The sequence below is a fragment of the Copadichromis virginalis genome, linkage group LG11 (assembly GCF_057382275.1).
Source record: "Copadichromis virginalis isolate Kocher_CV1m ecotype Utaka linkage group LG11, C_Virginalis_male_GT1.1, whole genome shotgun sequence".
Lineage (NCBI taxonomy): Eukaryota > Metazoa > Chordata > Actinopteri > Cichliformes > Cichlidae > Copadichromis > Copadichromis virginalis.
This window is the reverse complement of record NC_140628.1, coordinates 18395646-18423143: the sequence shown is the minus strand read 5'-3', so window position 1 is coordinate 18423143 and position 27498 is coordinate 18395646. Positions and strand designations below refer to the sequence as shown.

At 42.1% G+C, this 27498-nt stretch overlaps 1 protein-coding gene across 1 annotated transcript in view; it reads left to right on the top strand.

Moving 5' to 3' along the window:
- The window catches only part of LOC146698347 (furin-like), a 78369-nt gene that overhangs the window by 29911 nt on the left and 20960 nt on the right, over positions 1 to 27498 (top strand). The window contains exons 4-6 of the mRNA XM_085473435.1: positions 20601 to 20711; positions 20944 to 21037; positions 24531 to 24716. Coding sequence (XP_085329561.1) covers positions 20601 to 20711; positions 20944 to 21037; positions 24531 to 24716 — 391 coding nt within the window. The remainder of the gene's footprint in view (positions 1 to 20600; positions 20712 to 20943; positions 21038 to 24530; positions 24717 to 27498) is intronic.

Here is a 27498-nt window from a genome sequence, read left to right as displayed (position 1 = left end):
ATATCAAGGAGAATGCATGAGTGGTGAAATGGTGTCTTTAAAAAAAACGAGGGAAAAAACTGTGGCATTAAAAAATGAGATAAGATTCAATCCCTCTTTTGAAAAATGATACTCTGTTCATGGAGAACTATTAGAATGTTTACATTTGCGGCATTTTGTTCCATATCAAAATAATTAATTGCCTCCATTTTCAAATTAAAAGTACATTACAACACAATTAAGGATGCAAATGAGTCTGGGCCTGTCGCGAGGAGCCAGAAAAAGTGAAAGAGTGACTGCGTTGATGTATGAGGCCTCGCGTGCCTTTTTGTGTATTAGGTGTGTCGCAATGGATCATTGTGCAGGGCTGTGTGTGTTTGCGTAATCAAATACAGAAAGAATGTGTCGTTATTGACGAGGAAGACTCAGTGTTGAAATTCCATCAGCCCGGGGACATAAATCAGAGCTCTGCAGTAATAAACAACAGAGTAATTAGGTCACTCTTCCCTCAGCAACTGGAAGAGCTATTCTTTTTGTTTTTAAGGCCTCTGCCGTGGTTTTGAAAATCACCCGACATGAACAGTACGCACACTTTTACATGCATACACATACATATTTCTCTGTCTGTCCTCCCTTCTAAAGGCTCTGACCTCCAACGAGCCTGTTTCATGAAAGATTTCTACATCGTGGTCGGATCCAGGAACAGTAAAACATAATTTTGTCATAACCTTCCCTCTTCGGAGGGAAAACAGATATAAAAGTATATAGCCTGTGGTTTACTGCAAGTCCCCCTCACCCAACCTGGCTGCACGCAGGGGTTGATGGATGCTGGGCGTCGGCCGCCTTTTAATTGCTCGTAAATTTTTGATCCAGGGGAAAAAACGCGACATTCTCCTTGTCCCCCGGCGACATGGGTGACAGAGCTGCTCAGGAGGGAATAAAAGAACCTCGGCGAGCAACAGCGGGAGGATGGGAGGTAGAGGAAAAGGATACACACAGGCACAATGACACAGTTTCAGATATAAAGACACGCAGGTGCAGGAAGCATACTAAGTAGAAGGCCTTGTGAGCACACGAAGGACCTTTAAAAGCTATCGCTATGATGAATTTTTATACGGTAAAATCTTTTATACTGTCCACATCGACAAAAAGCAGTAACAGTTGTTTTCTGTTTATAAATGATGATGATACCAAATGCCATCCCTGGCTTCTAGAAATGATGTCTGTAGATATTTTTGATTAACATATCAAGTCATAAAGTCCCCACTGTCTAAAATATCCTGGTAGAATTCAGTAAACAAATGGACAACCACAGGTTTTGTGTAAATTCTTGTAAGCACACTGACAAGAAGAGAGCCAGTGAAAACTTGTAACTGCTGTGGTGTTAAATCATTTTGAGTGCAGATTTCAAAGGTGATCGCAGTATTGTAACACAAATGGGGTGAAGCCTGCAAGCTTAAAAGACAACTTGAGCTGTGCTGCATCATACACATGTAACATGCCTCATCCCCACCACGTGATAGACCAAACACACGCTCACAATTAAGTTGCAATTTCTTTTTTTACCTCTGCTGTGTTTGTGTAAATAACACTTACATAGATAGCATTTTAATTTTTAAATAACAGGAAGTTTTATCAAAGAAAAACACTTGTTAGTCTTGTTCCATTACCTCTGTGGGAAAACATGACAGAAATTGTCCACGTCGAGCACTCACTGCGTCTTGTGGATCTATGAAAGGAAACAGGGCAAAGAACTGAGGTGTAGTAGCCTGCACAATGCACACGCAGATCTTTTTTCTTCTTTTACTGTGGAAGTGTCCTTTAAGCGCCTGCACGACGCTCACAGTAATGAAGACGAAATTGAAAAATGGGCTTTAAAATCCATTTCTGCAGACTTGCGACTGTTGCCAAGCCTAACAGATGCTCATCTGATCGATTTCCTACCCCGTTTGTCTTCTTCCCGAGATGAAAGTATAAGAAGATAAATACAGGTTTATCCCACCATTTGCTTGTTCATTGCGGTAAGGTCCGACAACCTGCCGGGGATTTTGATTATTTCCTTCTTCCATGTCAAACTCAGCCTAGCATCAGATCCTATCACAATTTATTTTCCATTTTTTTTCTATCCTCTTTCCTTCCCTCCTCCTCACCCCTGCTGTTCGTGTTGTTCCAGTCTCATTTGGTGGTTCTCAGCTCACCAGGTTTGGCCTGTTGTGATCTCTTCCCTCTCTCCATCGATTTTGCCTCCTCTACCTACACCGCCACTCCCCCGGGGCTGGCCAAATCAAGACACACGGTGATAATCCAGAGGTCACAATCTGGACCCGAGTTCAGAGGTTGAAGGGTGCTGGTCAGGAGCCTGCTGAGCTCTGTGTGCGTGTGTGTGCATGTGTGTGTGTGTGTGTGTGTCTGATAGTAGGGATGAGAATGGCGATTAAGCTTCTAATCAGAATTATACTCAGACATATATAGATTGACATAAAAACCTGCAACATATTTGTTATCAAATATAATTTAACATTTTATTTAAATTCTGTTTCTTGATGATTTAAGTGAACTAAGATGTTACTTTGTCACCCTTAAAAACAGTGACAGTATCCACTGTTGTGCTATAAATACAGTGGTTTGGTTGGTTTGAATGTGCATTCTGAGCAACTCAATTTTTTTAAATAGAAAATGGAATTATGGCTGAGGTTCCAGAGTTTTCGTTTCTCCTTTATGATCGCTAAATTACAAGGTCTGATGACATAATTTGACTATTAATAGATGTCCTCATAGAAACATACAGAATCTGTAGGTAAGGGACGAGACTTTTGGTACAAGAAGAATTCAGGTTTCTGTTAGTAGTCCACTCGTAATCTAAACACGCTCACGTCATTAGCCATTCCAAACCCTTCTTCTTCTTCTCAAACACTGTGGCATGACTGACAGTTTAAAACACTCCAAATTCTTTCATCTTAAATGAAACGTTCAGTTTTCTCCAAAATGTTACAATAAAGTATAACATCCAGACATCCATGAAAAGGAGTATTTACAAAGTTGAACAGAGTTAGTTAACAGTTAGCTCGCTAGTTTGTTTGTCACAATAAAATTTTGAAGCCACCGTCTTTTCTCTGGTGACAGTTTTGCTTTTAATTAACATTTTCAAAATGTGTATTTGTAGAAAAAAAAAATTCCAGCAAGTCTTGGTCCTGATATACACCGGCTACAACAGCCAGAGTTTTGCCCATTGTCATCAAACATAGCCAGTGGGTTGCCAGATTTCATGGTAGTGATAAATAGACTTTTTCAGCATCTGGCTCTCCTCCCACTCCATGCACAGAGGTTTGTTTTTTTTTTGTTACAGATACCTTGCTCATTTAATTAAGATTATAATATTTTCATATCCTCCTATTATAAATACAACCGGTCATTTTAAAAGCTATATTTAGTAGAGTGATGTAATTTTTACTGACCGTACAGATATAGCTTTTGAACTGCTTTGCAACATCTTCTTTTCAAGTATGTAGTATATGAACACCACCTCCATTGGTAGACACAGATAGCCACAGGGTCTTCTTAGCGACAAAGCACCTTTTACAAAAACAAAAACTTAATCAGGAGAAAGTCTTATGTATAAAATCATCTCTGGCAAACGAAGAGTGAGAACATCTTAGCAAAAAAGGAAATATGCTGAGAATAAAGAAGAATGTTTAACAAAGATATCGACAATGCATGTCTTTTTGGAGCAAGAAAAGGTTTCATTTTAATAGAATGAAAATAGTTATCCAGATTCTCTGATATCGCTGTTACAGTTTTTCAGAGGCTAACCACCTTAGCTGCAGTCGTGCTGCCGGCTGACCGCCTCGCAGACCCACAGCTCTCTTCCACCGGCCACAAAGGGAAAGAGAGATGGGTGAGCCTGATCAACCCCAGTAGTGTCAACCCAATTACTCATTCTCTTAAAGGGCTATTAAAACATAATTGCCCAGCGATTTACATCCAAGTTAACGTGGCCCCGAGATAATTTATTATTTTCCATAAGCCCTATCTTTTGTGTGCCGACTGAAAGAGTGTGTGGGGGAGAAAGAGAGGGAGACTGTAATTTCCTGAGTCATGAAGAAAGGCATGTTGGCAGCCCAGTGTAATTGTTTAAACCCCACTCTCAGACACCTTCCAGTCACCCCCTTTTAATCCTCGTTATCGCTCTCATTAGCCTGGGGTCAGGGGTCAGCCAGCTCCCTCTAGAAACACAAACACGGCACTGGGAAGAGGAAGTCATGGATGGTGGGCTGGAGGAAGGACTCGGTGAATGGGATGGAGATTTTCTTTTCTTTTTTTTTTTTTTTCTTTTTTTTTTGTTTTGGATGGAGATTTTCACTTCAGTTCTGAGCATATTGTCTTTGCTTTATCCGTCTTTTTATTTGTATATTAGAGTTAATATTGTTTAACATTGTTTTAGGGTGTAAGAGAAATGCAACAGTTATGAAGGAGAGTTTAGATGCTGTACCAAAGCATGTAAATGCCATAGCAATTAGAAATGTAATTGAAATGTATGAAGTTATTAGAGAAGTTAAGCTTTCAGAAGGTCATTTTTGTTTTGTAAAAGCTGCATTTAATCTATATTCATTGCATCAAAATCCATTAATTTTGTGATCCAAACCTGAATGTGATCCAGTCGACTCCATTAGAATCAGGCTCAAGAATGGGAGAATATTATGTGTATTCAAAGTAGGGATTTAATTCCACGCAGACAGACCAACAGATGTTGTTTCCAGCTAGACAGACAGACTAGCTTGACTAGAATTGCAAGCTAACACATTAAGACTTCTGGTCTTGACACAAATATTGGAGACGAAAGACGATGAGTGTATTTACATAACTGTTTTCCCAGAAGCCACGTGCTGTCCTTTCCCCCTCCTACTCTGTTTTTATGACCAGGAGGAGTTATTCTTGTCTCGTAGTTGTAAACATTAGCACACGCTTTGACCATAGACAGTATTTAAGATGGACATAGCTTGGTCTGGAAAGCAAAGCCACTATTGACGTGTCTGGCTGCATTCATTGTAATGGCCCCCAAAGGGGGGCAAGGACCTGCGGTTACAAAAAGTCTTCCTATAAAAGTCTTGTGTAAACAATTACCTGACAAAAAAATTAGTTCGGTTTAGTAAATTCTGGTCATTCAGAAAGCAGCATTATCTGGGTATGCTCAGTCACGATTTGTTAGCCAGTGAGCTTGCTGTTTCCAAGTTACCTCAAGCTACCTACATTTGCAAAACGCCAAGATGGCAACAGCGCAAAACCTCTTCTCGAGAGTTTAGAATCAGACTTGATAAACCTGTGGGTGACATTATGCTAGCTTTGTGCATCTTATATAACTGTCTATGACTTTGATGCAAGGGAGCTGGAGCTCTGACATAATTACCAAAGCCCTTTGTTACTGGCTCAGTGAACCTTATAGGGCTGCCAGACTCTAGTCAGCTGTCACATATGGGAAGCAAAATGCAGCTCTGTTAAATTAAAAGCAAAAATGGTAATTTTCCCTAAACTAACAAAAAGTAGATTTACTTTCCAAATGTGATATAAGAAAATCATGAGAAATGTGTAATTTGCTCTTGGAAGTTAGTTTTTAAAGTGTTTATGAAAGAAAGTAAAAACTACTAGACCAGTGTTAAGACTTTTGTTCTCTTCCGTACTTACACAATCAGATTTTAAAATGCAGAAATTTATCCAGGCATATGTTTTACACAGTCCTCCGAAAGATTGCAGGAACACTTTTTAATTAGAGTACAGCATCACATCAGTTAAACTTGTGGGACATTGATCTGGTCAGGCATGTACCACAGTGGGTTTAAAACCAGTTTGTTGTTTTGGTGTTAATGAATTTAACAACAGGTGCACTAGATGGGCAACAATGAGAAAACCCCCAAAACAGGAATAGTTTTACATGTTGAGGCCACTCTTACCTTATCTGACTGTTTTTTCACTAGTTTTGCATTTGGCTAGGGCCAGGGTCACTACTGGTACATGGACCCTGCAGAGATTGCACAGTTAGTCGAACTCCTCCAGGATGGCACATCAATACGTAGCAATAAACTAAAGCCCACGTCTACTTTATTAGGCTGTAGTGTAGAGTGACAGAACTGAACACAATGAGTAACCTTTCATTTTCAAGTGCATGCAATTTAAAGTTTCAGAGCTCTAATGTGCAGCTGTCATGTTTGGTAAATGGTAAATGTATTAACAGGTATATTTAGGCCTTTTTTACTGCTTTGTGTGATTCTAATAATCAAATCTGCAGAATAATTTTCTGGAGCATTACTTGTGTTGCATTTTAGTGTTATATTTTTTAGGCTCTTTGTATATCTGTCGCTCAGTCCTCTGATAATGTCCCTGATTGGAGTAGGCGGTGCTCAATTGATCCATTTTGTGCAGAAGTTAAATGACGCATGAAATGTTCCTTTTCTTTCTGTGAATTGGCCCAGAGCCTGAGGCAGAAAGCTTGGTTAACAGAGAAATTTGATAGCCGCCATCTTGAAAACCATTTTAAATTTTGTCAAACCAGCTAATCCAAAGATAGCATGCCGGTTTTGAACTGGAACTTCACTTTGCTGATTGTTTTCTGTGTTGACACCTTGCTTGAGAACTGTGTGACAGCTTCAGTCGGGTGCTTTTAAAAAACATGTTTCTGTTATTTCGTTGGTTTGTGATCACTCGAAGCCAAGCGTCAGGAAGAAGTTGCTACAGTTCTTCTGTCTCTTGTTGTAGCCCAGACTCACTGTGTCTTTTAAAGGTCAGGGCACTGTGGACAGCTTCGTCTTGTTCCTCAGATGTTACTATGTGATGGATGAAGCACCTAAAACGTTTGCATGTACAATAATTCGCCTTCACCTCCTCACATTCTTTCTCCCCCATTGGTTTGAATACATAGTCTCACTCTAGTAATATATTCCCTGTGATAAATGAAGTTCAAGTTATAGTATGTTCTGAAATTAATTCTCAGGCAGCTGCTTAAGGTGTTAGAGAATATAATTTACACCTAGCAGCACAGTGTAACATGCTAATGTCACTCCCTATGCCATACAGTATGACAAGGTTTCAGCTCGATAGGTCATCAAAACATAATCCCACTATTATGCCTTTTGCTTTTACATCAGCTGTAAATTTATTTCCAGCATAGTTCTCAGAAACTGTCTCCCACTGTTGCTGTGATCCTGCTCACCTCCACTGAGCCGTCTGCAGGAATCACAACCTTGTTTCCTCCCCAGTGTCCCTTTCTAATTGAAGCTAATAAAGATCAATTAAAGTCATTAAGGGCTTTTCTTAAACGAGGCCTGGCTACTAAATGCATTAGCAGGCTCTCTGTCTTCCTCACTATATACTACATGTCTCTCTCTTCCCTAATTGTGTATGCACTGAGGTGTGTTAGGATCTGTGGAGGCCGAGGTATTTCCAGGGACACATCATTGAACAGTAATGCTAGCTTCTCTAAGAGCTGTCAACCACTGCACCTGAGGAGAGCATTGGGTTTGCATTATTTCTGCCACATAGATAATGCTGAGATTCGGTCTGCTTTATGTAATTATCAGAGTTTTACAGGGAAAGTATCATTTTAATGATTGTGATTGCCCATGGAACTTCATAGTACTCAAGAAATATGTTCCATATATTTTTAATTAACAGTTACTGGTTACCTGTCTGGCAAGTTTTACCATTTACTTTTGATTCCTGTACTCTTCTAATAGCAGTGCTTTATCCAGTGATTGACCCTCTATATCAGGATCCTAAAAAACACAAAACGCTACTTGAATCGTATACAAAAAGAGGCAACAGATGTCTACAAAATTAATGCAGCTCCTCCAGTCAATACAAAAGCTGTAGATAGATCCACAAAGACATGCACATTTCAGCCATTATACCTGCCCCCCCCCCCCCCCCCCCCCCCATTAAATTCACACGTACATGTGGGTACAGTATGTTTGGTTACACTAAGACACTGAGATTCCTGTGTCTGTAAAGTTCGGGTCAGAGCGATACTGCATTATCCAGCTACTGTAGCGCTCGAGCTCTATTCTTACCACAGATTCAACAGAAAACAAGTGATGTGACAGAGCGATAAGAGAGATGAAGAAGAAGGAGAATTGACCCATTCACAGGACAGCAGGGTGCCTGATGGTGCTACTGTGAGCTGACAGGACTGTCAACACACTTCACACAGAGGACTGTGTGTGTGTGTGTGCACGTGTGCATCTACATGCACGCGTGAGTGTTTGTATCTGAGAAAATACATGTGAGTTTCCCTGTGTGTGCTTGCATGTCCTCTGCGTGTGAGATTACAGTGTGTATGTAACTGAGAGCGCATACAGTATGTGTGAGACCGTGCAGATTGTGCTCACATTACTGCAAGTGAGAGAGAGAGCTTATGTATCTGCTAGCATTTTAAGACTAAGCCTTAGCCGATACCGCATCTCGCTTCTGTGCGTGCTCAGTTTGAGGTGTGTGTGCGTGTTTGTGTGTCTTCATGTGCCTGTCCTGCAGCTTGAGTACAGTATAGCAGCCATTCTGGTACAGAGACAAGGCGGAAAGCTCCCGATCACTCAGCCTGGGCTCTGCCTCCCTCTCCATATGGCCACGGAAAGCCTCGGCTGCCTCCCCGGGCCTCTGCCACTGCGAAAAAGCAATTGTGTGTAATGTGTAGGAATTAAGTATCCCATCATTCAGCGCAGACATGCAATTAAAAGAGCTGCAGCCGTCACTCGCAGTAGACATTGTGTGAGTCATGTCACTATAACTCAGCGAGGCTGATGGCTGCCATTTTTTTGTTCTTAAGAGAGAGCGGAGTAAACACAGAGACACACACTTCCTGTCTCTTGTTTGCTGAACACAGATATTTGCATAGATATTCAGAAGCATAAATATTTCTTTTTTTTATGTCTGTCTAATGAAACAAAGTTAAGTAGTTATTGGTTTCCACAATCATTTTTCATGTCCAAACTGGCCTTCATTTCATCTCTTTCTTGAGAAGTCTGTGATCAGATGTATTCTCAGTCACATTTTGGTCGTATAGTTTAAGCAGCACCGTTTCAGTATGAATTCAACTTTTAGCTCCTGTTTTATGTGGGTTAAACAACTGTTTCTGTCACATTTACCTGAACAGCAAAGTGCAGCATTATAAGAATCTTTCAGGATGAGAGTTTATTCATGTTGTTAACCTCTTAAGCCCCAACGCCCCCTGATACAGGAGCAAAAGGCAGGAGATCAGTTAGGCTTGGGGCTTAAGAGGTTAAACAATATGAATTTCTGTGATTGCTGCTTATTCACTTCACCTACGAGTGTTGCTAGATATAACAGAACTATGAATGCACATTTTGTACAATCTTACTGCTCTTGTCTTATGTGTCAATGTGCGCAAAGCAAGCACATTGCAAAGGCATGGGAGTCAGTGATCTGAGCTGCAGTCAGTAACTCACTTCATCCCCTTAAAGGCTGTGAATGACCTTTGTTTGGCATTAATAATGTTCAGTTGTATCTGTTATTCTTTACAGCCATTTCTTGGAGCACTTTGGGGAAAAATTTGGAAGATTGAGACTGCAGATTTGGTCCCTCGTGTCTAACGCTGCAATCAAATTCTAAAGAGTTCCCTTATGGGAAAAGAAGGAAAAATAGGGATGAGAATGCCATGTTCACGTATAAGATAATGCACTTTGAAAATCCAGTTTGAAAACAAACTTTGAAAATCCATCCACCCATTCTCTTCCTCTTATCCAGTTTAGGGTCGTAGGAGTGCTGAAGTCGATCCCAGCTGCCATACGGTGAAAGGTCACCAGTTCGTTGCAGGGCTAACACAGAAAGACAGACAGCCATTCGCACTCATTCACATCTATGGGTAATTTAGTACCACCAGTTATCCTAGCCCATTAACTGGGGTTGGATTGGGGGTTAGGTCAAACTTTAAAAACATACTTTAAAACATCTTCACAATAACAGGTGATAAACTTCTGACTAGCCGCGTTGGTAAGTTATATATTGCATTTGGGAATATAATGAAAGTGTTGCATTTTCCTATGTGCCCCGCATTGGAAGAGAAAAACACACATTTTAACTTTTATAATTTCACCAAGTAGCTCCACTGAGGTTAAGAGTCATTTTTGTCAAGTGGCCAAAAGAGAAACATTACAGATGCCGTAAAAAACATTTAATGACTGAACCCAAAACAATATACTAAATGAGCTCTTATTTGGACTGCAAAAGACCACATATGTGAAACAGAGTGAGCCTCCAAAGTCAAACTGCACCGCTCCACACTGAGCAGTTTTCCTTCAGCGTTCTAAAAAGCACGTTTTATTGCCACACCTACTCTGTGTACACACTGGTGTAGTGCTTGTCTCTGTAGTATTTCCTCTTGCTTGCTTCTATCTCTTCTGATAGCTCATAGCAGTCTGTTCACAGAGCTAAGCTTGAGTGGGCTACAGTGTAAATATCCCAGACCTATTATTACTCCAGCAAAATGTTCCTAGCCGTTGTCAAGCCACTAAGTACAAAATGGTGAATTGCAGACACGAAGAGAGATAATTGCCACTCACACTGTAAATTTGGCAAGCGTCTTCCCCGCGAGACCCGGATGAAATGGTGCTTCAACCCCCGAAACTGTCATTCTTAATGAAATGGTAATTACAAACCCAGCGGAACAGCTGAGGGGCCTGCCGAGGCCCACGGAGCCCAACTACCAGAATAAACCTGCTACAACAACCTGCAGAGAGGAGGGAGAGAGGCAGGGAGGAAGGAAGGAGGAGGATGCGGGAGGGGGGTGGGAGAGGGGGGGCAGCAAGACTACATAAAGCAGCAGAGACGTTCAGGTAGGCACTACTGTAACACCAGGAATCTGAGATTTATTTCAATTGTGAAATGTAATACACACTCCAGGTTGGAGTGTGCAGTATGCTGGGACCCTCATCAATAATGCCGGCTGTGTGGAAGGCAGGAGGGGAGGTTGGTTAAAAGCGCCCACACAGCCTGGGTAATTGATTGCTTTGTAAGTGAACGTGTCTTTAACCTTTGGGAGGTCAGGCCCAGTCGGACACCATCAGTCCTGCCTGGGGTTGAACCGCTTCCAGCCGTTTGTCTTCCGCTGCTCCCCCGTCTCAGGGCCGATTTGTCAAGCATGAGATGTTTTGGGTGTTTAGATTACAGGCGAGATGGGAAAACAAAGGCAAAATGCCACCCCAAACAAAAGACCTGAGCCTGGATCTCCCACTGATCTGCAGGCCGGGCAGGAGGCCAGCTACCTGGGGTGCTGAAACTGAAAATGGGGAGGGAGGTGGTGGAGGGGTGGCTTTGCTGAAACAGAGCCACAATGAAGCCCCCTGAAAAACAGCCACTGTGGAGCTTGAAACTGAGCCAGAATGGAGGCTGAACCGGAGCCAACGTGAGAATTGAATGGCAGCCAGGACGGTGACATGAGATAGAGCCGGAATAGCGCCTTGAGACGGAGCCAAAATGGCAGCCAGAAACTCTGGGAAATATGAGGGAGCTCGGGGCAGCTAACTGTTTTCTTCACGGTGATACCCCCTCATCACTGGAGATTTTAAAGTGTCCCTTTGCCACCCTCCCAGGTACTTAGGGCTGTCTGTCTGTCAGGCTGTTAGAGAGTGACTAAAGATGATTTATCTCCTAGATTATCAGGGCCAGTGGCAAAGCCATTGCTCATGTGCTGCCCCACAGGGACATAGCAGAAACAGACAGCACCTTCTCGGACCAACATCCTGACACGTCTCCTTTTCTTATACGAATCTTATTCCAGCTGACCTGCGCTTTTTAGCACTTTTGGCAGGAGAAAGTCAAACTCCTAGCTTGTTAAGCGCGTGTGTGGATTAAGGCTGTGTATTTATTTTCAGCTGTGATATTTTAGCACTGTGAGGTAAAAGCAGCTTATTTTTGCGTGTTTGTGTCAGTGTGTTTTTGTAACATTTGAATAAGTGCGCTCGCATGCAAGAGCATGTGTGTGCATGTCTCAAAGCACAAGGAGCTGTGTGTGCCTGCCAGTTCCATCTGCTGTTCTATTACCATAGACGTGATGTACCTGCCACTTCCCTCCTCAGCTGAGGTGTGTGTGTGTGTGTGGTGTGTGTGTTTTATTCTCCCATCCTGTTGTTAGATCTGACAACCACTAACACAGGCTTGTGGTGGAAAAAAAAAAAAGAGGGGGAAAATACTCTCAAGTTCCAGATCCCACCCCGAGTCTGAGAGACAAACTGTCTATGGTTGTGGAAAAGCTGCGCTCCACTCTTGCCTTCCACTCCTCACCTCAACTCCTCTGCCAAGATTTAAATAACCAAAAATTCTATTTGACGTTGTTTCCCAATCTACTCAATGCAATATGGTGTTCCTGTGCTTCTACAGATGGTATTTACTATCAGAATAACGTGCTTCAACGTTTGCTCCACAGTGACGTTGTTCTTTGTGCTGCGAGCACTGCTTGAGTTTTGACATCTTCAGGCATACTCCTCCCTTCTCCTTGCGCAGTGGAAGCAGGTGAAAATGTGCCAGAGGTCTCTTTACTGTTTCCACAGCTTACATTCAGCACTTGTATCACCAGTTTGTATGAATAGCAGGTCTTTCTGTACCAATTTCATGAAAAAAGAAAAACACCTTTTTTTATCTGATTGTTCCAGGAGCTAATTATCCATACACCAGGAACTAAACTCCCTGTTGTGCACCCCACATTTAAATAAAATATTACTTACTTATCTTGTACTAGGCCTGCTGGGTCAGCCCCTTAGCTCATCCTTTCTCTCAAACAAGCTTTTCTAACTCCTCTTCCTAAAACACCACCCTTCTTCTGATTGGCTTCCATTTGCAAACACAAGGTTTAAACATCAGGTTGTGAGCATGAACATAATTAGGGTTATCGACTAAAGAGTAAAAAAAACTGTTTGAAACTGAGTGTTTTGCTCAAATGTGAAGTCTGAACTTTGACACTCACAGATATTGAACGGATTGGTTCAATATATATGATGTAAACATACATCTGATTGTTGGGGTTGTATTAATGTAGGGCCGTTGCCTTACAATATAAAGCAACTTGAGATGACTGCACTATATAAATAAAACTCAGTTGAAGAGAATGTAAAATATAAATCACAATAAATATAGAAAAGTACAATAGGTCCATGTTAGGAGGCAATTTTCCAAAATGCACCACATGAAGGTGGAAGGAAAATCCAAGTGATACACACTTCACTTTGATGGTTCCTGAGCTGTGAAAAGCTAAAAAGACACTGCATCTTAAAACAAGAACATTTGACTTCTAGTCAACAGGTAGGTTTCCTACCTGACATAAGATGATTTCTTTGACCCAAGGAAACATCCTGTGCTAAAAGCAAGGAGTGAACATCGGTTAATGTCTGCATGTCCTTTTAACATTCCTGTGAACCTGTAAAAAAATACGACAGAAAAAGTGGGACGTGGGAAGGAGAAGTGCCAAAATATTTGCATGCATTTCCCTAACTACATTTACTGTATCTCTGTAAATAAAAGCAATGCAATCTTGAGTCTGAACAAGACCAGTCTGATTTGTTCTTATTTGGTCTGTCTGCAGAATTGACCGGAGATCAATAGTCTCACAACTCTGTTAGGTCTGTAAATCCACATCCAGAGCGTGTTAGTGCAGCACACAGTTGAGAGTTCACATACCTGCATGTTTTGCAGTGTTTTTGTGAGGCTGTGCTGATATGAGAGCCCCGCGCATGTACTTGTATGTTTGTGTGAGAAGGTGCATACACACCTAACGCATTGTGGCGAGCCATTTCCGTTTCGTCATGGTCATAGATCGTACGAGGGCAGCGGGTCTTTCTCTGGCTCCCTGGTGGGGTTGGAAAACTGGCCTCGCGTCTCTGCCCCAGCCAGATAGATTAATTAATTATCCAGAGCTGCTCTTTTTTTCATTGCTGAGCCAATTACTCTGTGACTGAGCCTGTGGTCTATATGTACGCCACTATTTAGAAGAGAGAGCGAGAGAACGTGTGTGCATGTGTAGGGTAATTAAAGAAATAGCTCATCCGCAGACTAACAGTCCCCACTATCACTTCATTTCGGAGTAGCTCTGCAATGATATTGTTTCCTATGAAGGAAAGTAGATCTATGTGTAGGTAATTGTTGGATAATTGAGAGGAAGTGCAGGTTCTTTATGTAGGTGGGAGCGTGGGTGGGCAGGAGAAACAAAGCCCTTGTGTTAATTTGAATTTGGCAGAATCAGAAAGAAGAAGACGGGCAGTCTGGATAAGCCGCGGACCCCCGACCTGAAATTATGATTGGTTATTTAGACGTACAAGTTTTGTTCAATTGCATAAATGATCGTACTTCTCAAGTTTTTGCTTTAACGTCGTCTCTTTAAACTTTTTTTTTAAAAACAAATTTCCACACATTTCTAAAGTGTCCCTGTATTTGTGAGCCTGAAGTGTTGGAATAATAACTCTACTTCTACGCAGAGACGCACAATGTTGATGGTAATTGTGTGTGTGTGTGTGTGTGTGTGTGTGTGTGTGTGTGTGTGTGTGGATGTGCATTTGATGGATGGGTCAGCAGATAAACTGGGCTGAATATGCCGAGCGTGTGTTTATGTATGTTTCTGCGTGCCCTGGGGAACAGGGGGAAGCGGAGCGCTGCACCTCCTGCAGGGGGTGCCGTGTCTCCCTGCAGGGGGGTGCAGCAGGCAAACAGAGGGGTGCCAGTACACCCCACCACCCAAACCCCTGCACACGCACACACAAACACACGCAAACACAGACATATCACCCCACTCCACCCTACTGCGCTACAAGAGGGGGTGGGTGAAGGGACCCTGCACTCTTCTAAACCTCAACTGATGCATAATTCATGTACAAGTAGCAATTCTCATATTTTGCTGGTGGGGTGGGGGGAGGGTTCAGAAAAAATAAAGTTCCATTATAGTCCGCACACTCATCTTTAATCCACTTTTTTTCCAAGTGAAATTGTTTTGCTGTGGCTGTAGACTAATGGCCAGAACCAAGCTGAACTTCTTAGAACAAGTAGCATTAAAATATTTATAAAATTATGGATTAATGATCTTAGGTATTAACTACTGACCACAAATATGCTGTATCCTTCATTGTTAGGTTTGCACTAAAGTCAGCACTGTTTCCATATTGACTTCTTTGTTGTTTCTTTCCAAATTATGCACATTTGCTAGATGATTTTTATGATTTGTTCCATGTGCAACAGTAATGATATGTGCACCCAAACTGACCCATAACCCAAGCCTGTCATCAAATTATATTCTCTAATCCTGCATGTGGTGTACAGAATCTTTAAAGTCCACGTGGCTCCCGTGATGAAATCATGTAGCAGATGTCACCAACGTACAAAAACAGACTTTTTTAATCATTACATGTGCGTTTGCTCTGTCACGTTTTAGTGATGTGGCATCTAAATCTCCATTCCTTTGAAAAGACAAACAAAGGCTCCTGGTTCGGTGTTTGCTTTGTCCGGACTAAAAGAAAAACGCTTGGGACCCGGGTGGGAATCTTTTGCCAAGCTTGTAGTGCAGGGGCTACTCAATCTCTCTCTCTCGCACTCCGTCTTTCCTTCCACACAAGGGCAGAGACATCCAAAAGGACTGTACCTTGGTGCGCGTCCAACAAAAGCTCTCTGCCGAATTTCATCCTCTTTTGAATTTGTGTTTGAATAACACTCGAGCTACAAATCAAAATATGTTGGACACTGAGAGTGAGGTCATGGGGTATAGATCATCATGGCTTCCAGAGAAGTCTCCTTGTGTAAAAGACGGGAACGGGTGGCTGCTGCTTTGACTGATGGCTATAGAAAACTGAGAGGGCTGTTCGGGGCCCATTCTCCCGAGACTAAGTCCCATGCCCGTGCCAAACCCCTCATTTTCCTCCCCGCAATATATTTCATTAAACTTTTAACTCTTCACAAGGTAATTCACTTGGCATTTTGAGACTGTGCTGTTGAAGGCTGCTGAGTGTTTCTCTCTCTGTAATTTAACATCATGCAGATATTTGTCTAATACAGCACTAAAAGTATATTTCAAAATCTATTTTTTTTCTTTGTAAAAAAAATAAATGAAAAAACAAAAAAACCCAACACACATTCAGAACAGTTTAATGGATGAAACTGTGTAACATCCACACCAACAAAGCTGAGCTGCGCGGCACAGCATTTCATGATTACAGCCGTGCAGGTCCCAGTGGCGCAGATATAATTAAGACCTCTTCTTAATTACTTAATAAGCCTAATTAGTAACATTTCTGAGCAGCAGATTTGGCTGCAAGAGCGATGGAAATCAGAAGAATGTTAAGTCTATTTGTTATTTCATTTAAATCCTAATGTTAATGAAATTAGTGCATTATGATATAACCGAAACCAACCACGCTGGGATTGACCAAAGGGCTAATGCAGTTGTTTTATGCTCCTGATAAACATTCAATTAAGAGCAACAAAAGGAGGGCAAGAAAACCAAACCAAAAACAAAAAACCCACACAAAAGAAAATCTAGTTTTTCTTAGGTTTCTACAGTCACATCACTTTCACCAAGCGATCTTGTTTTCTCTCATCGATCATTTTTCATTAGTGGGTGCCCAGATGTGATGGAGAGGGTAACTAAGGCAAGTCCACCAATCATGTGTTGGAGCTGCTGCAGCATTCCTGGCCACTTAATTAGAAGTTGTTGGTACCACAGAAGGTGTCACCAACCTTTTCAGGCGCTGAACAGATGGTGTCCCCCTTTTTTGAGGTCCTGCCAATGCCCACTCTGTGGCTCCTGGGAAAATGACCTAACTCACAGGCAGCTGCTTAGTGCGGCTTGAGTGATTCTTTACAGCCACTTCTATTGGGGGGGACTTAGCAGGACGTACCACTGCAAACAAGGGTTGAGACCGCCGTAGCTGGGTCCCCTGGTAGCTGCAGAAATCTGTTTTGGTTACAGGATAGAGGTTGTTAAAGCTGTGTTTTCAGCGCCATGTGCAAAAAGACGAAGGAAAGACCTTAACCCCCAAAGATCTCTATGTCTAAGTGCGAGTTGGGTTTGTGTGCACCTTCCTCTGCTTTTGGCAGATGGTGTGAATATCAACAGAGAAAGGACCTGGGAAACCCCACAGAACAAAAAGTGAAAAGGGTTCCTCGACAGTTACAAAGAGGCCCCATGGAGCGGTGTGTGTGTGTGTGTGTGTGTGTGTGTGTGTGTGTGTGTTGGGGTGGGGGGTGGGGGGAGTGGCCTTCATGTTAATAGATAAAAAGAAGGAGGGAGTAAGAGATTGGAAGGGCATTTGCCATCGAGGAGTGAAAGTGGATAGAGAAAATGTGAGGACCGTGGGTTCCATATGTGAGGAGGCGGGGGGTCGGAGGGGGTTTAACATGCTTCGTGCTGCGTGGACAGAAGATCGGCTGTCATTCTGTAATCGGCTTGGCTCAGCCTCCTTCCGACCACGCAGGAGGTGGAGAAGGAACAAGTTGAAAATTGGATGACTGTGTTTTTCTGACTAATTACTTGATATGCTTTACACTATGTGGGTTTTATCCTAAAGACATTTGCAGGATTCCAAAAAAATGAAAGAAAATAAAAATCTCAATCACATGCAATCCTGATATCAAACTACTCACAAATTCCTTCCAGAAATCACAATGCTATTTAGAAGGTGCACGACTCTCTCCAGTCCTTGCTCTTGATGATGAGACGTCTGAAAAGGCTGGGGAGTCTACTTGAAAAGTGCCCCGGCTCAGTAGTGCTCTTTCACTGACATGGCAGGGGACATAAAATCTGTCATTTTCATCATGTTCTTTCGTGGGGGAACTTGTTTCCTGCAGCTTTCTCTATCAGATACACTGTATGCCGGTTTGGGTTTATGGCTGTGGAGCTGGGGCAAGCCCGATCGATCTGTGGGAGCCATACGATTTAATAGGTGCACAACTCTTGCTAAGGGGCGCTGGGTAGGAGGGATACATTTAATCACTAAGAGGGAGCATGGTGGCAAGGCCTGGTCACCAACAGTTTGTTTTATGAGAAGTCAAGGTATCAATTTTCCTCCACACTGTGAAATATCTTGGGTAATCTATTTTTAGTGCTAGTGTTTCCGTTGTGTTTTCCCATTTCCAACTATTCCCCTATCTGGCTAATTTATTTTGGTAACTTTCGGAATTTCAAGTATTGACAGCTGCTCCTTGAAGTGCTCTATGGCTGCTGCTTAGATAGTGTTTGTGGCTTGTAAGCTCCTGTCTCAGAGCATTACAAACTGCTATGTAGTGTTGACATTTAATGTTTAACATGACATTTAATAAGCTGTCCAAAGTTCTTCACGAAACAACTGTCAGCAATCAGCAGTTATTTCAATGCCCCTGTGTGCATGACTAGAAAGAGAACTGTAACTTTAATTTCACTGGTCACACTGAAACTTAACAAGTTCATTATTAAATCTGAAAATTAAAAAAAAACATTTTGCCCAAAATAAGGTTTAAAAAAGCTAAAAGTCAGACTTACTACCTGGCGAGTCTGACATAACATGAGCACAGAAGCGAGTTTGGGGTGTTAACTTGGCCTCCAAATTCCCCAGATCACAATCCAATTCAGTAGAATGTGCTGGATAAACATTTCCAATCTAATGACGCCTTGCCTCACAACTTACAGGACTTAAAGGATCTGGCGCAGATACCAAAACACACCTTCAGGGGTCTAGGAGTCCATGCCTCGAGAGGTCAGGGCAGTAAAAGGGAGACCAACGCCAACCAACACAATATTAGGCAGATGATCATAATATTATGCCTGATTGGTTTATCTGTCCATTACCAAATAGTTGAAGCTGCTGCGAACCTCAAATGTGCATCAGTGCAACAGCTATCTTGTTGCTACTTAAATACTATGCATTTTCAATTCAATTCAATTTTTCTTATACAGCACCAACAACACAACAACAGTTGCCTCAAAGCCCTTTATATTGTAAGGGAGACCCTACAATAATGCATACGAGAATAACACAACAATCATATGACTTCTTGTGAGCAAGCATTTTGGCAACAGTGGGAAGGAAAAACTCTTTTTGCACCATTTTCAGCAAAAAGGTGTAGATTTCACATGTAGATTTTGTTTTCAATCAAACAGTCTATCTAAAATATTCAAGAGTAAATTACAAAGAGTTCAGAGACATTGTACTTTAGTTTTTGGTGCACTGACAACACAAAAAAACATTAAGCAATAACAGCAATCCATCTTTAAATATGTATTAGGGCAAATTCAGGGCCACAGCTCCTAGTCATCAGTTCAGTTTTGGTGACTTCTAAACACACATTGATCAATAAATAAAGACATTGTCATCTTCATTTATATACAATGAGCACATTTAGAACTCATTAGGATAAAGGGGGTAAGACGAGGAATCACTTCTCTGCACTGAGCTGTTGTCGGCTGTGTTTTGCTCAAGCTCTTCACAGCTTTCACAAAACCTCTGAATAACCTTGAACTTCTGTAGTGCACCTCAACCCCAAACAGCCGTCTGCTTAATGCTGTTATGCCGGGCCCTACATGCTAAAAGTCACTGGTGGTGATAGTGGCTGATTAGATTGTGTCCATTGATTGCACTGCGTGCTGTTAGGACGAGCATGATGCGGGCTGCAGATCCTGCGTCTCCTCCTCCGAAACACTGACAGTCTGAGACAGAGGAGATGGAGCCCCATGCAGGGCAGCAGATTGAGTTATTGATCAGCTCTCTCCTTTCTCCTGTCTCCGTCTCTCGCTCTGCTGCTCCGAGAGACCCCGTCATCAGGATAATGAATTTCACTTATTGCAGATTAACGTCATAAGGTCTGTATGGTAATAATGGCAGGAATTAGCTCTTTGTCACCCCCTCTGAATTTCCAAGAAGGAGGGGCGATGAAGGTTGTTATTGCCCCGTTACTCAGTCTGAGGAGCGCGATTTGAACAAAAGGGAACGGTGAGCGGAGAAGTGCATGAAAATGAAAGATTTGAGGGAGAATTAAAGAGAGACTTACGAAGACTGTGATTTCAGCATCACTGAGGCGGCTGCGAAGAGTTCTGATGCAAGAAATTTGTGTTTGATGAAGGAGGGTGAAGGAGAATTTAGAGAGGAAACCAAGACTGAATAGCAGGCTGCTCTGTGAAAAAGAGAGGCCAAAGAGGAAAGATGAGAGGGGAAGATTCAAAAGGGATGAGTAGTAAAGTGGAGAAGAGAGCATGATAAGCAGTGGTCATACAGTCACCAGGCAGCAACGCCGCTTAAGGGTCGGCCATTGTGTCTCCAGCACCAAGATTGGGGTAGTAACGAATGAATAATGAGGCTTGATTACAGTCCGTGAGATGGCACATTGTTCAGAATCAATCCTCCAGGCAATTACAGGCGCACAAACAGCAGCCCTCAGCCTCAGCACGGACAGAGCGGGAAGCGATTGTGTCAGAGGACAACATCATCTTCGTCAATGACTTGTTGCCTCCTCGTGTCGGAGCCATTAGCACTTACTCTGCTCCTGCAGCCACATTCAGCCACCCACATAAAAAGCCTCCAATTTCACGTTTGTGAGGATAAAAACGCAACACCATGCTCCTGCTCATCATATTCACAAATACACATAATGGACTGCTTCTTCCTTCCTTGTTGCAGGTACGGCTTTGGACTGTTGGATGCAGGGCTGATGGTGCAGCAGGCCGCACACTTCCACAGTGTTCCTTCACAGAAGAAGTGCACACAAGAAGTCACGCTTGATCCTGCCAGGTAAAATACAAAGATTTTTTTTCAAAAAAAACTTTATTGACTCTATCTGCTAAGGATTTTCAGATTAGCCCCCAAGAAACTGGTTTTGATATCAGCATCCATGATCTTTAACTCAACTTCATCTGTCCTGTCACTGCTTTATGCATACATATGAAAGTGAAATGAGCATGTGAGAAGAGGCTTTTGAGGCTTTCGACTTACATGTAAGAGGTAATGACTTTGTATTGGCTAGAATCTTTTATCCAGGGCAAGGAGTCAATGTGAACATCCAATCAGAAGCCTGTCGAGGAAGGGCTAATGAGATCAACACTCTTGAGCATGTCCAGGTGGGTAATTTTTTATTTTTTTGATTAAATACATGACATTTTACAACATTTTTTGGCATTAATTTGTTTTTGGTAAATGTGATTATTCACCTACTTGCAAAGAAATATTACTCTCCACTCACTGAGAAGTTTTCTCCAGATTAAGCATACACGGAAAACTGAAAACAGTGAATTAGTGAATTTCAGAGGAGCTAGCAGGTGGACTTCAGCAAAACAGAAGCAGGCTACTTGTCTCCTTTCCATTTTTTAAAGGCTTTATAAAGACTTTACCTTCTCCTTTGTCTTTGTGTGCATGATATGAGCCATAACATATCAATCTATAAAAAAATTACAGCAAGAAAGTGAACAGGTTTGTTTTCAAAAATGTTAAACTATAACAGAAAAATTCAAAGAAAGATTCCAAAAGTGAGTTTTTTTCAATAGCATAGGCATATACATTTACACTCCATGTTAGGTACGCCTTGCTAGTTTAGGGTTGGACTCTTTCTTTGCTCTCAGCACTACATTAATTCTTTATGGTACAGATTCAACAAGGTGCCGGAAATATTTCGCAGAGTTTTTGATCCATATTCACATGATAGCATCATACAGTTGCTGCAGATTTCTTGGCTGCACATCCTTGATGCAAATCTTCCGTTCCACTACGCGCCAAAGGTGCTCTATGGAATTGAGATCTGGTGACTGTAGAAATCATTTGAGTACATTGAACTTGTTTTCACATTCAAGAAACCAGTCTGAAAAGATATGAGCTTTGTGGCATGCTGTGTTACCCTGCTAAAGGCATGGACATAGTCAGCAACAATACTCAGGTAGACTTTGGTGTTTAAACAGTATTAAAGGGCCCAGAGTTTGCCAGGAAGATATCCCTCACACCAATACACCACCGTCAAGTCAAGTCAAGTCAAGTCAAGTGGTTTTATTGTCATTTCAATCATGTACATATAACAGACAATCAACACAGGACTACATAAAGTGCAAGTGTGCAAAAATTGCAAAAAACAGTGCAACACCAGACAGAACAGAACAATGCAGACACAACAGTGCAATAGAAAAGTGCAACAGTGACAGTGGGTTGTGCAAAAGACTGAGCATTGTGCAAAAAGTAACTTGATGTATTAATGTGTGTGTGTGTGTCTGCGTGACATTGTACAGATAGGTGCTTGAGGTAGTGAAGTGTGTGAAGGTATGTGTGTGTGTGTGTGTGTCAGTCCAGTCACTGAGTGTCACCAGAAGCCTGAACTGCTGATGCAAGGCAGGATGGATCTATGCTTTTCTGGTGTTTATGAAAAATTCCAACCATATCATCCGAGTGTTGGAGCAGAAATTAGGTCATTAATCAGGTGAAAACTGTAGCCTCAGTTTGCTGTTCTTAGCTGACAGGACCAGTGTGGTCTTCTTCTGAAGAAACGTGCATTCAGAGATGCTCTTCTGCATACCTTGGTTGTAACAAGTGGTTATTCGAGTTACTGTTGCCTTCCTATCAGCCTAACATAGTCGGGCCATTCTCCTCTGACCTCTGGCATCAACAAGGCATTTTTTTTCCCAGGGAACTGCTGCTCACTGGATCGTTTTTTTTTCACACCATTGCTTTTAAACCCTAGAGATGATTGTGTGGGAAAATCACTGCATCGTCTGAAATACCCAGAACAGTCTTTCTTGCACCAACAACCATGCTACATTTAAAGTCACTTTAGTAACATTTCTTCCCCATTCTGATGCTCCATTTCAGCAAGTTGTCTACATGCTTAAATGCTTTGAGCTGCTGCCATATAACTGGCTGATTAGATACTTTCGTTAACATGCTACACATACAGGTGTACTAATAAAGTGACTGATGAAGATGCTTTTTAAAATATTTAAGTGTGATGTAAATCTGCTCCTATAGTCTTTCAATGTTCCTGTTGCCCTTGACAGGACAGAAATCAAGCACAAGTGCATTCAAAAGTTAACTTCTGCCTACAGTCAAGGGAGCTTGAAGATGCCATATAAATTGTTTTGGGGTTTCAGTGTCATGTGCTTTATCTGAGAATAGAGGAGATAAAAAAAACCATCATACTGTGATGTGCAATGTGTTGGCAGTGTAATTTGCAGAAAATGGCAAAACTGAGTTTTCTTGAGCACAGGCACATACATGCAAATGTGTTTATGTTTGATTGTGTCAGCAGGCATACGTACTGTACGTGTCTGTGCGCGGCTCAGTTTGTGCGAGTATTCGGTGTTTGTGAATGTGTGTACTTGTGAAATGGCAAGGAGAGAGAAGGAGAGCGAGCGAGAGTGTGTCAGCATGCAAATTGAAAAGGCTTCATCTTTGCGGCTCTGCTCCCTGGCAGAAAGCGTGGGTCAGGCCATCGCTGCGAGGTGTGATTGATGGATGTGTTGCCGTGGTAACACGCCGTAAACAGGAGCGGGCTGTCAGTCTTTTTGCAGCTTGGCGGCTCTCTCTGCGATGTGCCATTGTCACACCAGATGTGCTGCTTGTGATGAACAGGGACAGGGAGGGTGTTTACTGGGTGCTACTGGTGGTGGCAGGGGATATGGGCTTATTTAAATCATTTAGCTAATATCCTGCACAATCGTGTTCCATTTATTATACTTTCTTCACCTGCTTCCCTTTGTCTTTGCCTGGCTATGGACATATTTTTGGCTTGTCCATCTATGTGCCACATTATCTCAGACAATACTTATTGGATTTAGATTTAGATTTAAGCAATACAGCACTCTCTGTTCTATTTTCATAATTAGTCAGCGGACCTTATCAGGGAGGGAAGTACATTGTTTGTTCCTTCATCACATGTCTTATCTAGGATGTCAAAGATTAAAACAGCAAATTGATTAAGAAGGCACATTCAAAGAAAGTGCTAGAAAAATGTGCCATTTTTGGAGGGAGTCAGATGAAAGCATGGATGCCAGTTGTCTCATATATATTAAGCTACAGTGTAGATATGGTTAAATCTGCATGACTAAAACTGGGGGAAAAAATGGAAACAACGGAAATTAGTTAATATTGACTTGGTGCAAGGTTAGCAGAATCTGTCAGCAAAAACTCGCCAATTGCTATGTTGTCTCTTTTTTGTTTAAACTGCACAAAAATATTTAAAACAGTATAAAACAGCAATCTGCAGTTTAATAGGACATTATAAATGGAACTATCTTTTACCCCAGCACAGTAATTTCCTCTCATCAATATGATGTTGTAAATCTTCTGGTAGAAACTCTCAGTTAACACAAAAAATACAAGTTTTTTACCCGAGCAGATTAAACAAACTGATATAAAAGCTGAATATGATACATGTAAAACAGTCAGGCTAATTAAGAGAATCAGATCGACAGTTTCCCTTTATGTTAAAGGGAGCTAAGTGGCTGCTAGCAGCTTTTTCATGTTTTAGCTCACCCAACAGTTGTATCGAGCTTATTATAGGAAGAAGATGAGAAAGTGAATATCCTATAATGTGGAACTATTCCTTCATGGAGCTTGCCATCTGTCTCTCAACAGGTGAGAGTGAGTATCAACGCAGCGTGCCGTGGTGACCTATCCATAAGCCTGGTGTCTCCTGGTGGCACAGTGTCGGTGCTGTTGGATACGAGGCCTTATGATGCCTCCACCGCTGGACTGAAGAACTGGACTCTCATGACTGTGCACTGCTGGGGTGAGCAGCCACGAGGCCGCTGGAGCCTCCAGGTGAGAAAGAAAAGCTGCTCCTATCAGTGTTTAACTGTTAGCCCTGGTTGCTATTTAGCAAATGATAGCAAGTAATGGTGCATTCCTGAATAAGTGTGCTGCAGTGGTGTTTTTAAGTGCAAATAAAAGTATTATACTGCATTGCTCACGATACCTGAATGATTCTGCCTTGCTAAGAATCAAAACAAATCCTGTTTTTCCTTGCTGTAACGTGCTAACTCTGGCATTCCAACATCCAAGTTTGAGGTATGAAGACAAGCCATTAAACATCACTACATCTGTTTTGTTATTGTCCCCATGACCACTAATGACAATTGATGTTAGCATTTAGCGAAGCTAACATTGTTAGTGGTTCTTAATAACATGTTCATGTGTTTTATACAGCATGTTAAAACATTTGGCTAGCTTTGAACTATAAAAAGTAGTAATTACACTAAAAGCCTTTTGTCTGTCTCTTAATAACTGATATGACTTGGAAACTAGTAAAAAGGGGCCAGAAAAAGTAGCCAAAATCTTTGTGACATAGTTTATATATTAATTTTGCTCTCCTGGAGGCCTTGTTTCGCATACCTTCCCTCATGATATAGAAATAATTTGCTCCGCTTCACATTGTCCTCTTCCAGTAGCTGTGTTGTATAGAAGTTTAAAAATAGCCCAGCCCGGCACAGCTCAGCTCAGCTTGGTTCAGTTCATTTTGCAATAGCAATGTGAATCATCCTCTACTTTCATCTCCAAGATTCAGCCAAGCATGGCAATCTTCATTTTCCTCCCCACACTCTTTCTTTTTTTTTCTCTCATAGATGTGCTGATGTTTGATATGGAGGAAGGAGCTAAAATGGAAGGGAAATTAAGACTGGAAGGTTAAGTAACCTTGGCCGGGTTTGACAGGCACAATACTGCCGACATCTGATTAGAATCCATACTCTCAGACAGTAGCGCGCTGAGGTCATTTACTGTATATATGTGTGGGTGGTAGCAGTTGGGGGGGGGGGGGGGGGAGACGACTCGCTATGTAGAAATGTGTGTGTGTCTGTATTTGTGTGTGTGCAAATAGGCGTCAGTCCTTGTAAACAGTTGGAGGTTTATAAAGAAAAAGCTGTGAAGATGAAAGACACCCCCCCTCCGTCCTCGTCACCTACCTCCTCCTGCAAATTCGCACACATGCAAACACACACACATACACACACACACACACACACACACACACACACACACACACACACACACTCTTTCTTTTCTCTGGCTCCATGTCTCTGTGTCTCTCCCACGTCCTCGTACAGATTTACTGTCCCCTCTGTGACCAATTACCAGGGCCCAGTGTGTCGCAGAGATGGGGAAGAAGCACCGTGAAGCCGAGCCACATAACGGTGCCATTGCTCATTACCGGAGGGCCGAGACAAGTCGCCGCGATGCTCGCAACACGAATTAACGCTCGCATCTGACGTGCCTTAGCACGCCACTAATCAGCCCATACACACACCCACACACTGATTGGTTTCATGCTGGATGTCAGCTCTGCCGTAGATTGGAGAGCAACATGTACACACTCTCACAAATACGGGGTGCTTGAAAAGGAGACAGTGCGTTAGCATGGTGGGGTGGGGAGGGGGATACCAAGGACTTACATGGCTAAAGTTGAACAACAATGTCCAACTATATGAATCAAAATCTCTCTTTTCCGAAAGTGTATAGATATTGATTGCTAAATAACACAAATTGTCATTTTTAATGGTTTTTGACATTTGGCAGGCTGCTACAAAAAGCCTCTGACAAGCAGCTACGCCAATTAAATCTGACACTGATACATGGAGAGAACCAGAGGACATACAGGACTAAGAAAAAAGAGGAGTTTTAGAGAGAGGCAAGGGTAACCTATAACATGGAGCCCTGGGAAGGGACTTTACCTGGACTATGTTTTGGATCTGTGTTTAAAAACTCAAGGGCGGCAGAGAACGAGGGCTGAGGGACACGGGGTCTGTGGAGAAGTCCGTATTGATTCGTCATGATGACAATTGTCAAAGAGCGCTGTGGTTCTACTAGGAATAAAAGTGGGACTGAAGTGAAAAGGGAGCGAGTGTTATGGCTCGAGGCTCAGCTGACCTTCTAGCGTTGTGAAGGAGACGGGAATGCGGGGCTGGAAATACATACTCTCTCTCGCTCTTGTCATAACTGCTCTCCCTTGTGCTCACTCTCCCGCCATCTGTGGTGCCTCAGCTCACCTCCCTGCTTTTACTGTTGACCAGAGACAGTATTGCACAATATGGAAATCCCACCGCCATCCTTAATGACAGCGTGCAGTTTACAATATGCACGCTGTCATTAAGGATGGCCCATAAGAAGATAAAATGGTAATTTCACCCAAATGTAGACATTTTTTCCTCTCTGTGGTGAATGTCGTCACCAGTGGTTTTAGTGTTATTTAACCAGATTCATCTCCACCGCAATCAGTGTCCCCACTTCCCTTGATAATCAACAGACCTCGATGTGGACTATGCACATTTTCTTTTTAACAATCTGAACACTTTAAGTTAAAATTTTGTTGAGGTTAAAGACTTTTAAGCTTCAAACTTCCTAGCAGGAGCTGTAAAAGGAGTGAGATTTATGTGAGCTGCAAAATACAAGTTAAACAAGGATAAATGTTTTCTAAATAACTAGTTTATTTATAGTCAGGGAGCTTCATATCTCAGGCCAGTTATGACTCGTATTGAAACAGAATCTGGAAGCATCATGTCTTGCTGTTAAAAGAGCATGTGTCACATGTATATGAATCGGGGGCTCATTA